At 50.4% G+C, this 12,260-nt stretch overlaps 1 protein-coding gene across 1 annotated transcript; it reads right to left on the bottom strand.

The window, feature by feature from the left end:
* Positions 1 to 3,599: 3,599 nt before the first annotated feature.
* Positions 3,600 to 11,889, bottom strand: NRM (nurim). Its single transcript, XM_077324612.1, has 4 exons — positions 11,608 to 11,889; positions 9,495 to 9,697; positions 8,548 to 8,724; positions 3,600 to 7,289 (listed from the first exon to the last, which is right to left on the bottom strand). The coding sequence occupies exons 1-4, from the start codon at positions 11,756 to 11,758 to the stop codon at positions 6,969 to 6,971; spliced, it is 852 nt and encodes a 283-aa protein (XP_077180727.1). The 5' UTR covers positions 11,759 to 11,889; the 3' UTR covers positions 3,600 to 6,968.
* Positions 11,890 to 12,260: the final 371 nt, after the last annotated feature.

Raw genomic sequence — 12,260 nt, 5'->3', positions numbered from 1 at the left:
GCCCATCTCCCCCTGGTGGGTGTCGGCTGGTAGGGCGGGAGGAGAGGCAAGAGAGGGGTAGTGGCTAAGATCATGAAGTTTGTCTTCTTGGACCTGTCAAAGTCCACGCAGCCCTGCGCTTCCAAGGCAGTGCCCATGGAAAGCTCAGAAACCGAACGTCAAGGCAACCCCCCCCCCCGGCTGTGATCCCTGCCTCTAGGAATCCGAGACAAAACGCTCTGAAACGGGAAGATTCCTCTTTGTTGTTGAAATATCTAGCAGCCCCAGAATTGCCTTTCCCCATTTGTGTCATTCCAGAGAGGCAGCCCTGCTTGGATATCCTACAGCAGGGGTGGCCAAACGGTGGCTCTCCCGATGATCATGGACTACAGTTCCCATAAGCCCCTGCCAATCGGCCGTGCTGGCAAGGGCTCATGGGAGTTGTAGTCTGCGGAGGTCTGGAGGGCTACAGTTTGGCCACCCCTGTATTATAGCTTCAGACGAGGAGCTCTGAAGCGGCAGAACAGAGTTCGAGTCCTGTAAGACCAACATCAAGGAATGAGCATGCGTGTGCATGCACACCTCATCGTATATAGGCATGTGATAAATGTAGAATCTTTCAGGGGCACATAGCGGATGAAGTCCCCATACCTGATGCTTTAGGATGCTCTGGGCTGATCCTGCGTTGAGCAGGGGGTTGGACTAGATGGCCTGTATGGCCCCTTCCAACTCTATGATTCTAGGATTCTATGATCTAGCTGGCCGCGCTTGAATCTTTCCAGCTGCTTGGAACCTTCCTTTGCTATCCGCTTCAGAGGATTTCTCCTGGCTGTTAACTTTGGTGAATTGCACCACCTACAATATACATAGCAAGGCTGACCTCTCCCAGAGCAACGCAGTCCTCGTTGTGGGCGTCACGGCTTCACCGGGGCCCGGTTTTTGTCGGTCTGGGATGCTGCAATGGCGTGAGTCACCCGGCAACCTTCGGAGCGCCGTAACGAAAAGTTTACAAGGAGGCGACTCCAGCTTCTTTCTGGCCCGCCCACTTTATCCACGCCCATCTCAGACGTCGCCTTCTCATTAGAGCCGCCTTGCACAAGTCGCCGTGGGTCCGGCAATGCGGCTTTGATGGTAGGATTCGTCCCTGCGTTCTCCGTGTTTTGACGGGGGCAGAGTTCTTTGCAGTTCGAAAAGCATAAATCCCTTAGAACAGGGGTAGCCAACCTGTGGTCCTCCAGATGTTCATGGACTACAATTCCCAGGAGCCCCTGCCAGCATTCGCTGGCAGGGGCTCATGGGAATTGTAGTCCATGAACATCTGGAGGACCACAGGTTGGCTACCCCTGCCTTAGAAGGCACGGAAGTCCCCGGTTTAGCGACCAAAATTGGGCTGAGCACGAGTGGGAAAGGGAAGGAGGAACTTTTACAAATGGGGGATGTCTTTTTGCAGTGATTCATCACCCCCCCCCCTTTGCCTTCTCTGTTTTGTAAGAATGAATCTACTCAAAAGGTCGGGGCAGAGAAGACATCTCTTTGCTGCTAAGGCAAACCACTTGGATGCTCCCTCCCTTTGACCCAACTGGATATACTTTGCATGGGATGTGCGTTCAGATAGGCATTCTGAACTGTGTTGGGGGGTGGGGAGCCCCATGACATCTGTTCTTCCATGCTTCTGCATTGTCATCATCCCCTGCCCACTTTGTTGTTACCTTAGACAAGGTTTTTCGGAAAAGGCCAAAGTGTGGGCACAGACAGGAGCATGGTTTTGCAGGCCCTACCCCCAGGAGCACTGTTTTCTTTGTTAGGGAAAGGTATCCCCTGTGCAAGCACCGGGTCATGTCCGACCCTTGGGGTGACGCCCTCTAGTGTTTTCACGGCAGACTCACTACGGGGTGGTTTGCCAGTGCCTTCCCCAGTCATTACCGTTTACCCCCCAGCAAGCTGGGTACTCATTTTGACGACCTCGGAAGGATGGAAGGCTGAGTCAACCCTGAGCCGGCTGCTGGGATCGAACTCATTGGCAGAGCTTCAGTTAGCATGTCTGCTGCCTTACCGCTCTGTGCCACAAGAGGCTCTTTGTTTTCTTTGTTACAGGACTCTAAATTTGTAAAAAGTGCCCTCCCAGGGTGGGGTGGGAAATGGCAGCCACCCGTGAGTTGAGGCATGAAAGCATGGGGGGGGGGGAACGCTTTCGTACAACTCCTCTGTTGTCACAAAGAATACCTCGCCATTTGCAGCAGAAAGAACTCCTAAGAGCAAGATTGCCTCCACCTGGGAGCAGCCCAAGAGGAGGAGTGTGGGCAGAATTGCTTTGCCGAAAAGGATGCCCTCCTGGCCTCCCCCCCCTCTCCATGTATATGAGGACATAGCCCCCTCTGGGAACACTGAACAGGCACCGTGAAGAAGCACTCCTGGATGTCAAATTTCCAAGTAGCAACAGATGGGGAACGGACAAGGAAGAGCTGCCCGAAATAGGGAAGAGCAAAAGGTGTGGGTGTTGAATATTTAACCCCACCTACACCCAAGCCTCTTGTGGCGCAGAGTGGTAAGGCAGCCGTCTGAAAGCTTTGCCCATAAGGCTGGGAGTTCAATCCCAGCAGCCGGCTCAAGGTTGACTCAGCCTTCCATCCTTCCAAGGTCGGTAAAATGAGTACCCAGCTTGCTTGCTGGGGGGTAAACGGTAATGACTGGGGAAGGCACTGGCAAACCGCCCCGTATTGAGTCTGCCATGAAAACGCTGGAGGGCGTCACCCCAAGGGTCAGACATGACTCGGTGCTTGCACAGGGGATACCTTTACCTTTACCTTTTTACACCCAAGCACCAAATGTCAAAATAAAAACCGTATGCTGCTGTCAATGCAGCACTGTTTGCCTCTTTTTAAAAAACTGTCAAGACTGGTTTGCTGGTTGGGTGGTTAGGAGGCATCTCTCAATCCTGTGTGTGTACTTTTTAACAACAAAAAAATGCATGTCAGAGCGCTGTGTTATTAATACCCGTGCTGCTTGCAGGCACAGTTCCCAAGCAGAAGAGCATACGCCTCCCGGGTACTATGGGCTTCACAGGGGGAGGAGTGAAAAGCAGGGAATGAAAACCCAGCTGTTGCTGTTCCACCTAGATAAACATTCCGCTGGATCCAAGCCAGGGGCAGCACCCACCTATTGTTGTATAGAGCAACATCCCACAGCTAGACTGTCTTATCCAGGCAGGAAAATCCAGTTGTGAAGAATGGCTAGAGGCCAACAGAACAGCTCCCAAAGACATCTGTGTGTAGCCACAGTTCCCTTCTGGCACAGCCGTGTGGATTTCCGAGGATTCACCATTGCGGGGTCAGGATCACGCTCCTTTTACAGGCACTAAGATCCCGTAGGAGTCCAAAAACCCAACTAGCCTCCCTACTTTCTCCAATAATTTCCCCATTCTCTATTCCAGGTTTTCTCAAGCAGGGTTTTGTGAAACCCTGGGGTTTCTTGAAGGGTTTCCTGAATGGGTGGGGGATAATTAATTTAATATGGATTTATATTCAACATCCATTGGGTGATGTGACCGTATGTGGTCAATGTTGACCCATTTCCCCCCTCTCAAAATGGAAGGAACTCAGAAGCTGAGCTGTACAATAAAATAATGTAAAACTTGTTGGTTATTTATTGTAGTGCACAATTAAAAACAATAAAAACTATACAGAACTAACAGCACATAAGACCAAACGCGTTTCGACCCTACTGGGTCTTCCTCAGTGGTCAGAACTATGATAATACACTCTATATAAAGAAATATCTTTATTAAACTCTTTATAAAGTGTAGCTGAGTGGTTGAATGGGATCTGTAAATTATGGCTCCAACCAAAATATGTAAATTTTATCCTTTTTGGAGACCACCTTCCTATGATAGATGCCTAGGGTCACCACTCTTTGCTATTATATAATTCTGTGCTGAGAGTGTATCTCATGTGCATCAGAAAAAAGGTTTAGGCCTCCTCTCAAAATGGCCAGTGATGGGCCTGGAGGGGTTGGGTGCGTACACAGCTCTGCTTCTCAACCATATTCTGCACCATCACACCAATTCTGGAGTTTCTCGAAGCCTGAAGAATGTTTCAGGGCTTTCTCAATGGTAAAAAAGTTGAGAAGGGCAGCTCTGAGTACCAGTTCCTGAAGGCAAAATCAGGGGAAGATCTCAGCCTCTTATGCCCTGTCCGTTGGCCCTTTAGAAGAAGAAGAAGAAGAAGAGTTGGTCCTTATATGCCGCTTTTCCCTACCCGAAGGAGGCTCAAAGTGGCTTACAGTCGCCTTCCCTTTCCTCTCCCCACAACAGACACCCTGTGGGGTGGGTGAGGTTGAGAGAGCGCTGATATCACTGCTCGGTCAGAACAGTTTTATCAGTGCTGTGGGGAGCCCAAGGTCACCCAGCTGGCTGCATGTGGGGGAGCGCAGAATCGAACCTGGCATGCCAGATTACAAGTCCGCACTCCTAACCACTACACCAAACTGGCTCTCTTTAGAGCAGGGTTTCCCAACCACGGTAGCATGCCATGCTATGCCGGCCCCTCAATGGTACCACGGAGTGGGGGTTTTCAATGTGGCAGCTGGGGAGAGCCCTCCCACCCCTTATTTGGGCAGGTTGATCCATTCCCTCCCAAAGAGGCCAATGACGGGACCTGGAGGAGGCAGGAAGGGGAGGGGCCCTGGCTATTTAAACCTTTGCAGCACAAGACTCCTCTCAATTCTGGGGGGCGTGGCCTGGTGACATCACTTCCTGGTACCTTAAAGCATGAAAAATATTTCAGCAGGGACCTCCATGGTCAGAAGGGTTGCAAAGAGCAACTCCAGAGGAATTGACTGGCCACTGGGTGAGACAGGATGCTGAACTAGATGGACTCCTTGATGGATTCAGCAGGACTCGGATATTCTCTGAATCTTCATCACCCTGGACTGTAGCCCTTCCCCCCTTAAGAGATGTGACCAAACCCAAAATACATTGAAGAAGAAGAAGAAGAGTTGGTTCTTATAGGCCACTTTTCTCAACCCGAAGGAGGCTCAAAGCGGCTTACAGTCGCCTTCCCATTCCTCTCTCCACAACAGACACCCTGTGGGGGTGGGTGAGGCTGAGAGAGCCCTGAGATTACTGAAGAAGAAGAAGACTTGGTTCTTATATGCCACTTTTCTCTACCCGAAGGAGGCTCAAAGCGGCTTACAGTCGCCTTCCCTTTCCTCTCCCCACAACAGGCAGCCTGTGAAGTACTCTATGATGCACAGAACAGAAGAAAACAGGCGGCTTTAAAAATAATCGTGTATTTGTTCGCGTTACAGAGAAATCCGGGATTCTAAAAAAATATCCCATCGGCATATATAAAAACTGCAACAAAGACAATGAAAGGCCAGCCGGGAAAGCAAGGGGCTAGGTTTTCAAGACATTGCATTACAAAAGTAAGGCTAGGCTCCTTATTCAAAAAGTAAGGCTAGGCTCCCCACGGATCATGATTCTCAGATTCCATCCATATTGGGAGTAGTCAGCCTCAGGCCTGAAATACGCTCCTGGGTGTTTAAAAGAGGGAGGTGCAGACATTTCCACCCAAACACAACAAATGATGCTGAATCGGGCTAGATTCTCTCTTTGGTGATACAGGATCTGGACCTCATCATACTACCCAAGCACTCCGGTCACTAGGAATGCTAGATCCTCTAGGAAGTTGTAACCCACCTATCAGAGATAAGACCCGTTGAGCAAGAAGTGGGCACTCTGGAACTGGAGAGCACGCTCCCAATATGGAGCTCCTCTTTGCAAGACAATCACCAACTTTCTGTCCTCCCCTCCCCGAACCTAGACATCCTGACTTCCAATGATAAAAATCGATGATTGCATACAGTAAGCCTACAGGACAAAAATAACATCTGTTTAAAATTGAGCCAAGCTTTATAGAAATCAGTGCAAGTTACCAATTATTTTGAAGAGGAGGTCATTATTTTTTTTAAAAAGTCCTGTGAGTAGGCTTTTAAAGAACTGCTCATCCCTAATCTGGATAAAATTGGAACATTTGCCCTTTCGAAGCCATTTTCCTCTGTGACGCAAGTAGGCATCGGTTTGGGAGTCAAGGGTGCCTAATGGTACGGCTAAGAACAAAGTGACTCGGAGGAGAAACAAGCAGGCGGACAGGAGATTAATCAAGGTCTTGGAGCCTTTCTCCCAGAAGAACACGAATATCTAAAAATAAAGCTCCCAGGCCATTTCACAGGTTCTCCAGTCTCTTGTCATTTAAGGACCTCTAGCCTGAGGTTGAAGTTAAAACATTTCGCTTTAAAAATCATCTTGGCACGATATCCACTGCAAAGTTAAAAAAATTAATAACAGTGAACTTAGCCACATTCTTATGGGCCAAAAACATACCAACGTAGAATTGGAAAAGACCCAGAATGACAGAACTCCTGTGCCTTAATAGCTGCAAGGGGCAGAAATCCAACAGATAAAACTTTCACAAGGATGAAAAATGCTGTGTGTAGGATTCCAGACTGGCATGCTGCTATTAAAGGCACAGGAGCCTTACAGGGAAAAAAAAGATATTGGCCACCTTTATCAGACACCATCAGTCGCGTAACATCTAAATCTTACTCCTGTTCCCAGAGCTTGTGACAAATCTTGGCCCGCGGGAACGCATAATTTTAACCCTCTCCATACCGTTCCTGCTCCTAAACCTGGGAGACACAACCAGACATCCTGAGCTTCAAACTCCTCCACAAAGACTCTAACCTAGTAGATTCGGTGCTGTGAATCACAGCTTTGTGTAGGTGAGACAGTAGGTCAAAGCAAGGAAGGCTGCTGGAAGACAAGAGTTCCTGGGTTATCTCTGCAGGCCGCTCAAATTTCAGTGCATAAAGAACAAAGGGAGGCCGAAAACCTTACATCATTCAGTGCTGTAGCATGGGGTGTGGGGGAGAGCCGGACAACAGTCTGCCATAGCCTGGCAAGCCAGAACAGCCACCGTTCCTGGGCCCGTTCCTCAGTTCTCCTTGTAGGCAGAGGGGCCATTTTGAGCCAGCAGGACACCATAGGCCGCCTCCTCTCGGGAGAAGACCTGAAATTTCTTGTCAAGCTGCGCGCGCAGGTAGAGGTAGTCTCGCTGGTCAAGGCTGTGGGCGCAGGTGAGGTAGGCCGTGAAGAGCAAGGCCAGGAGCAGGCGGTCAAGAGAGAGGCAGGGCACGCCCCAGAGGAGGAGGAGGAACTCCAAGTACACAGGGTGGCGGAGGTGGGAGAAGAGGCGGACGGCCCGGGGGGACTTCACGGCCAGCGGGTCCCCCATGCCCAGGCAATGGTAATAAACCTATGGGGAGAAAGAGCCCGTGAGGGAAACATCTGATCACACATCTGCTGGAGAAGAGTTCTTAAATGCCACTTTTCTCTACCCGAAGGAGTCTCAAAGCGGCTTACAGTCGCCTTCCCTTTCCTCTCCCCACAACAGACACCCTGTGAGGGAGGTAAAGCTGAGAGAGCCCTGGTATTACTGAAGAAGAAGAGTTGGTTCTTATATGCCGATTTTCTCTACGCATAGGAGTCTCAAAGCGGCTTACATTTGCCTTTCCTTTCCTCTCCCCTCAACGGACACCCTGTGAGGGAGGTGAGGCTGAGAGAGCCCTAAGATTACTGAAGAAGTGTTGGTTCTTAAATGCCACTTTTCTCTCCCCGAAGGAGTCTCAAAGCAGCTTACATTCGCCTTCCCTTTCTTCTCCCCACAACAGACACCCTGTGAGGGAGGTGAGGCTGAGACAGCCCTGATATTACTGAAGAAGAAGAGTTGGTTCTTAAATGCCACTTTTCTCTCCCCGAAGGAGTCTCAAAGCAGCTTACATTCGCCTTCCCTTTCTTCTCCCCTCAACGGACAGGCTGAGAGAGCCCCTGATAGTCAGAGTAGTTCAGCAGTGGAATAGGCTGCCTAAGGTGGTGGTGAGTTCCCGCTCACTGGCAGTCTTCAAGCAAAGGTTGGATACACATTTTTCTTGGATGCTTTAGGATGCTTTGGGCTGATCCTGCGTTGAGCAGGGGGTTGGACTAGATGGCCTGTATGGCCCCTTCCAACTCTATGATTCTATCATCCTATGATTCTATATTACTGAAGAAGAAGAGTTGGTTCTTATGTGCCGGTTTTCTCTACCCAAAGGAGTCTCAAAGTGGCTTACAGTTGCCTTCCCTTTCCTCTCCCCACAACAGACACCCTGTGAGGGAGGTGAGGCTGAGAGAGCCCTGAGATTACTGAAGAAGAAGAAGAAGAAGAGTTGGTTCTTATATGCCGCTTTTCTCTACCCAAAGGAGTCTCAAAGCGGCTCACAAACCCCTTCCCTTTCCTCCCCCCACAACAGACACCCTGTGAGGTGGGTGAGGCTGAGAGAGCCCTGAGATTCCTACTCGGTCAGAACAGCTTTATCAGTGCTGTGGCAAGCCCAAGGTCACCCAGCTGGCTGCATGTGGGGGAGCGGGGAATCAAACCTAGCATGCCAGATTAGAAGTCTTAACCACTACACCAAGCTGGCTTGTCAAGCTAAGTGACTGTCATTCTGCAGGCAGCAAAAAAGCCTACAAGTTACCTGTTTGATCCCCATCAGCTCCGCATAGTCGAAGATGAGGACGATGCTGAAGATGACCAGCCAGGCAATGAAGTGGAGGATGAAGCAGATGAGCGGAATCCAGGTGTCCCACGGTTCCGTGTGGGCATTCCAGAGCATGGGACCATCTCGTACCGGCTGCCAGCACCTCATCAGTAGCTGTGCAGGAAAGCAAAAGATGCATCAGTGGCATTCATACAGAAGTCTCGAGTGTGGAGACATGGAACTGCAGAAAGGAGCAAATTCCAAGTCCGAAAACAGAAGTTTGCTTCGGCAGCCTCACTGCCCTAACAACTAGACGTAGCTTATGACCGTGATGCCAAGAGAAACGAGTTTGCATCTCAACTTTATTTATTTATTTTATATGCCACCCTCCCAGACCGTTTTGCAGTGTACAAAACTATTAGCATAAATAGCATTAAAACCTTCAAACGTATTCCAATGCAAAACATTGAAACTTTAACACATCTCGGTGCAATCAGTTTCTTTCTTGTATAGTCAGTTTGGAGATTCGTTCCAGAGGGTGTCCCTTGCGGGAGGGGATCTCTATTTTGGGATTTGCGGCACTAGACGGGGTTGGACTAACCGGGGACCCCTTTCAGGTCTAGGACATTGCTAGCCTCACTTATATTTCACCATGGGGACTTCTACATTCCTAGATCACTGGCCTTCAATACATTTGTCCTTTCTTCACACAGATCACTCACCTTTTCTCCTTTTCAAGATAGCATACTCCCTTTTCTCCTTTTCAAGATAGCATACTCCCAATTCCAAAAAGTTGCTGACAAAGCATGAACGATCCCATCCCACTCAATAAATCTGGTGATTCAAATACGGATTCAAACCCAGGCCTTTCCTGTTCCCAGTCCAACCACCACCCCACACCGGGTCTAATGATCCACCCTGTTTCCAGAAGTCGATTCTCCTACCTGGAGGGCCAGGGCTGTGCAGAAGACATAAACAGACCTCTGCAGGACCCCAAAGCAGCTGCTGGTCCAGCGCTTGACCCGCTCGGTGGCCATAAGACTGTGCTGCAGGATGAAGACCACAATCAGGCCCACATCCATCATGAGGGGGTGCAGAATTGCAGGGTCCCTGAAGACAGTTCTCCATTCGTAACTGGGAGCAGCATCTGCAAGGAGAAAGGGCTGAATTGAGCAGAGGCCTCTTGCATCCTGTTCCCTCCCGGCAGAGTCGATGGCAGAACCAAGACTAAAGCTGCTTCAACTTCCTTCTGTTTCTCAGCATCTTCTTAAGGTCTGGTAGAGCCATAAGGCTCACGAGGGACTACTTTACAGAACAGGAAAGAGACCATGCGAATATTGCTTCCCTGCAAGCTGGAAATCCCAGGTATCTGGTCACAAGGGCATCCAGAAATCTGGCACTGAGGAAACTGAATTTTTTTACCTAGCATAGGAGGAGTGGCACCTAAAAACAAACTGGTGTCTGGATCCCTGCAACACTCCATGCTGGAATGAGAAGGTCTATCAACGTTTGCTAAATCTTTGAGCCACCTTTAAGGCCAACAGAGTTGTACTCAAGGTGTGAGCTTTTGTGTGCGGAGGAAGTGTGCATGCACACTAAAGCTTACACCTAGAATAAAATATTGTTGGTCTTAAAGGTGCCACTGGGCTCAAACTTTGTTCTGCTACTTCAGGCCAACAGGGCTGCCCACCTGAATTTGTTAAATCTGTATCCAATGTCATGCTTGTAGCCGTGAAAACTCTGACAGGATTTGAGATGACTTGGCATGGGGGCACAGAATGTTCATAAGTGGCCAAATTTCTGAGAGAGGAAAGCAGTCAGAATAACTATCTAGCTTCTGTGGTAGGAGGGCAGGCTGTCAAGTTGGCTGGGTTTAAAACCTCCTTCTCATCGGGCCTCGTGGAAGAGACAGCTTTGTGGATCAAGTTCTCGGAAATCCCAGGGAGGCCTGGAAATGACACCGAGAGGGAGTCAAGAGGACCTAGGAATAAGCCAATAAAAGATGGCTGAATCTTTAAGAATCACATATAAGGGCAATTCTGTCAGTTGTGGTTCCTACTGATAGTAATCTGACAACAATAAGGCTGAGTAGGGCAACGGGGTGAGGAGGCAGGGATGGACTGCACACCCTTGTTTTAATTACAAAATCCATGCCCGCAAACATCTATTTATGACTACACATTACAGCAGGGATAGTCAAACTGCGGCCCTCCAGATGTCCATGGACTACAATTCCCAGGAGCCCCTGCCAGCATTCGCTCGCAGGGGCTCCTGGGAATTGTAGTCCATGGACATCTGGAGGGCCGCAGTTTGACTACCCTTGCATTACAGGCTTCACAGGGACCTCTCACTGGAACAAGAAGACTTGGTTTTTTTATATGCCGCTTTGGCTTACAATCGCCTTCCCTTTCCTTTCCCCACAACAGACACTCTGTGAGGGAGTTGAGGCTGAGAGAGCCCTGAAAGAGCTCGGTCAGAACAGCTTTATCAGTGCTGTGACTAGCCCAACCTGGCTGCATGTGGAGAAGCGGGGAATCAAACCTGGCGTGCCAGATTAGAAGCTGCCACTCTTAACCACTACACCACGCTGGCTCTCATCATGGAGTCACTTTAGACCTTTTCCCGAGAAAGCCACCAATGGAATAATACTTGCTATTTACGGCAACTGGCCAGGTATACCTGCCGGGCCTCACTGGAATTCACAGTGAGCCACATCAAGAACTTCCCCCGCATGCAGACGCCAGCAGCGGATGCTAAAGGTGCAAAACGCTCCAACGTAAAACGTGATCTTGCCTTAACAAATAGCGGGGCTCTACTGAGCATTTCAATTTTGTTGTGCAGTTTCATTCACAGTTCGAACCGGTTTCAATCCTGCGCGACCCACCCTCAGTCTTCTGGTTATGGCGGGCAAGTAAAATAAAGTACAAAATCTAAATGCATAATAACGTTTTAAGGGGGGGGGGGGACCCTCCGAAGACGCCGCGAGCAGCTTTGAACGCCGATTCCCGCCCCCTGCCCAGCCCAGCCTTTTCTCCCTCTCCCCGCAAGAACTCGCACCGGCTCGCTGGTGGGGAGCGCCGGCCCCCGCAGGCGGCTGCACGAACAGCGCCCGGAGAGAAACGAAGCGGATCAGCTCCACGCAAGTCCCGAAGGTGAAAAGGAAACTGAGCAAGGCCGGAACCAGCAGCAGGAGGGGGCCCAGCGCCATGGCGGGGAAAGGCGCTTCTCCCGCCGTCCGGAGGGAACCGCCCCGTCGGGGGAGGGGCTTTCCCCGGAATTCCCACTCCTCCCCGTGACGTCACAGAGGCGCAGCGCGGAGACTCGCGCTCGCAGTTCCTCCCTAGTCCGGAAAAGGGGGGATTTCCCCTCGCGCGCCGGGCTCCGCCCCCAACCCCAGGCTGAGCTTTCCCTCGGGATCCCCGCTTGCCCTGTGACGTCACGCCTCACGCGGTCCGTCCGAAGCCTTTAACGTCATATGAGGGTTTATCCAGAATGCTTTTCCTCGGGAAATCTCCCGCTGCAGCTTCCTCTAGCAGGGACATCCGGACAGGCTCTGAGCTCTTGAAAGAGATTTAGGTTCTGAGAGCTCCGCTCCATACGGAGGTTTGGCTTCCCGCTTAATCCAGCATAAGCATTGCCACGGACTAACTGCAGAATCGGGGAAACCCCAAACAGGCTTCCATGCCCAGGAAAGGCTTCTGCATCTCGAA

The sequence above is a fragment of the Paroedura picta genome, chromosome 3 (assembly GCF_049243985.1).
Source record: "Paroedura picta isolate Pp20150507F chromosome 3, Ppicta_v3.0, whole genome shotgun sequence".
NCBI lineage: Eukaryota > Metazoa > Chordata > Lepidosauria > Squamata > Gekkonidae > Paroedura > Paroedura picta.
Note: the sequence above shows the minus strand (reverse complement) of the source record. Positions and strands in the feature narration are given on the sequence as shown.

Coding starts and splice junctions, on each gene's coding strand:
- NRM (XM_077324612.1), bottom strand. CDS start 11,758: ATGGCGCTGGGCCCCCTCCTGCTGCTGGTTCCGGCCTTGCTCAGTTTC. Junction 8,725..9,494: donor GCACAGCCCTGGCCCTCCAG/GTAGGAGAATCG, acceptor TTTCCTGCACAG/CTACTGATGAGGTGCTGGCA. Junction 7,290..8,547: donor AGCTGATGGGGATCAAACAG/GTAACTTGTAGG, acceptor TTCTCCCCATAG/GTTTATTACCATTGCCTGGG.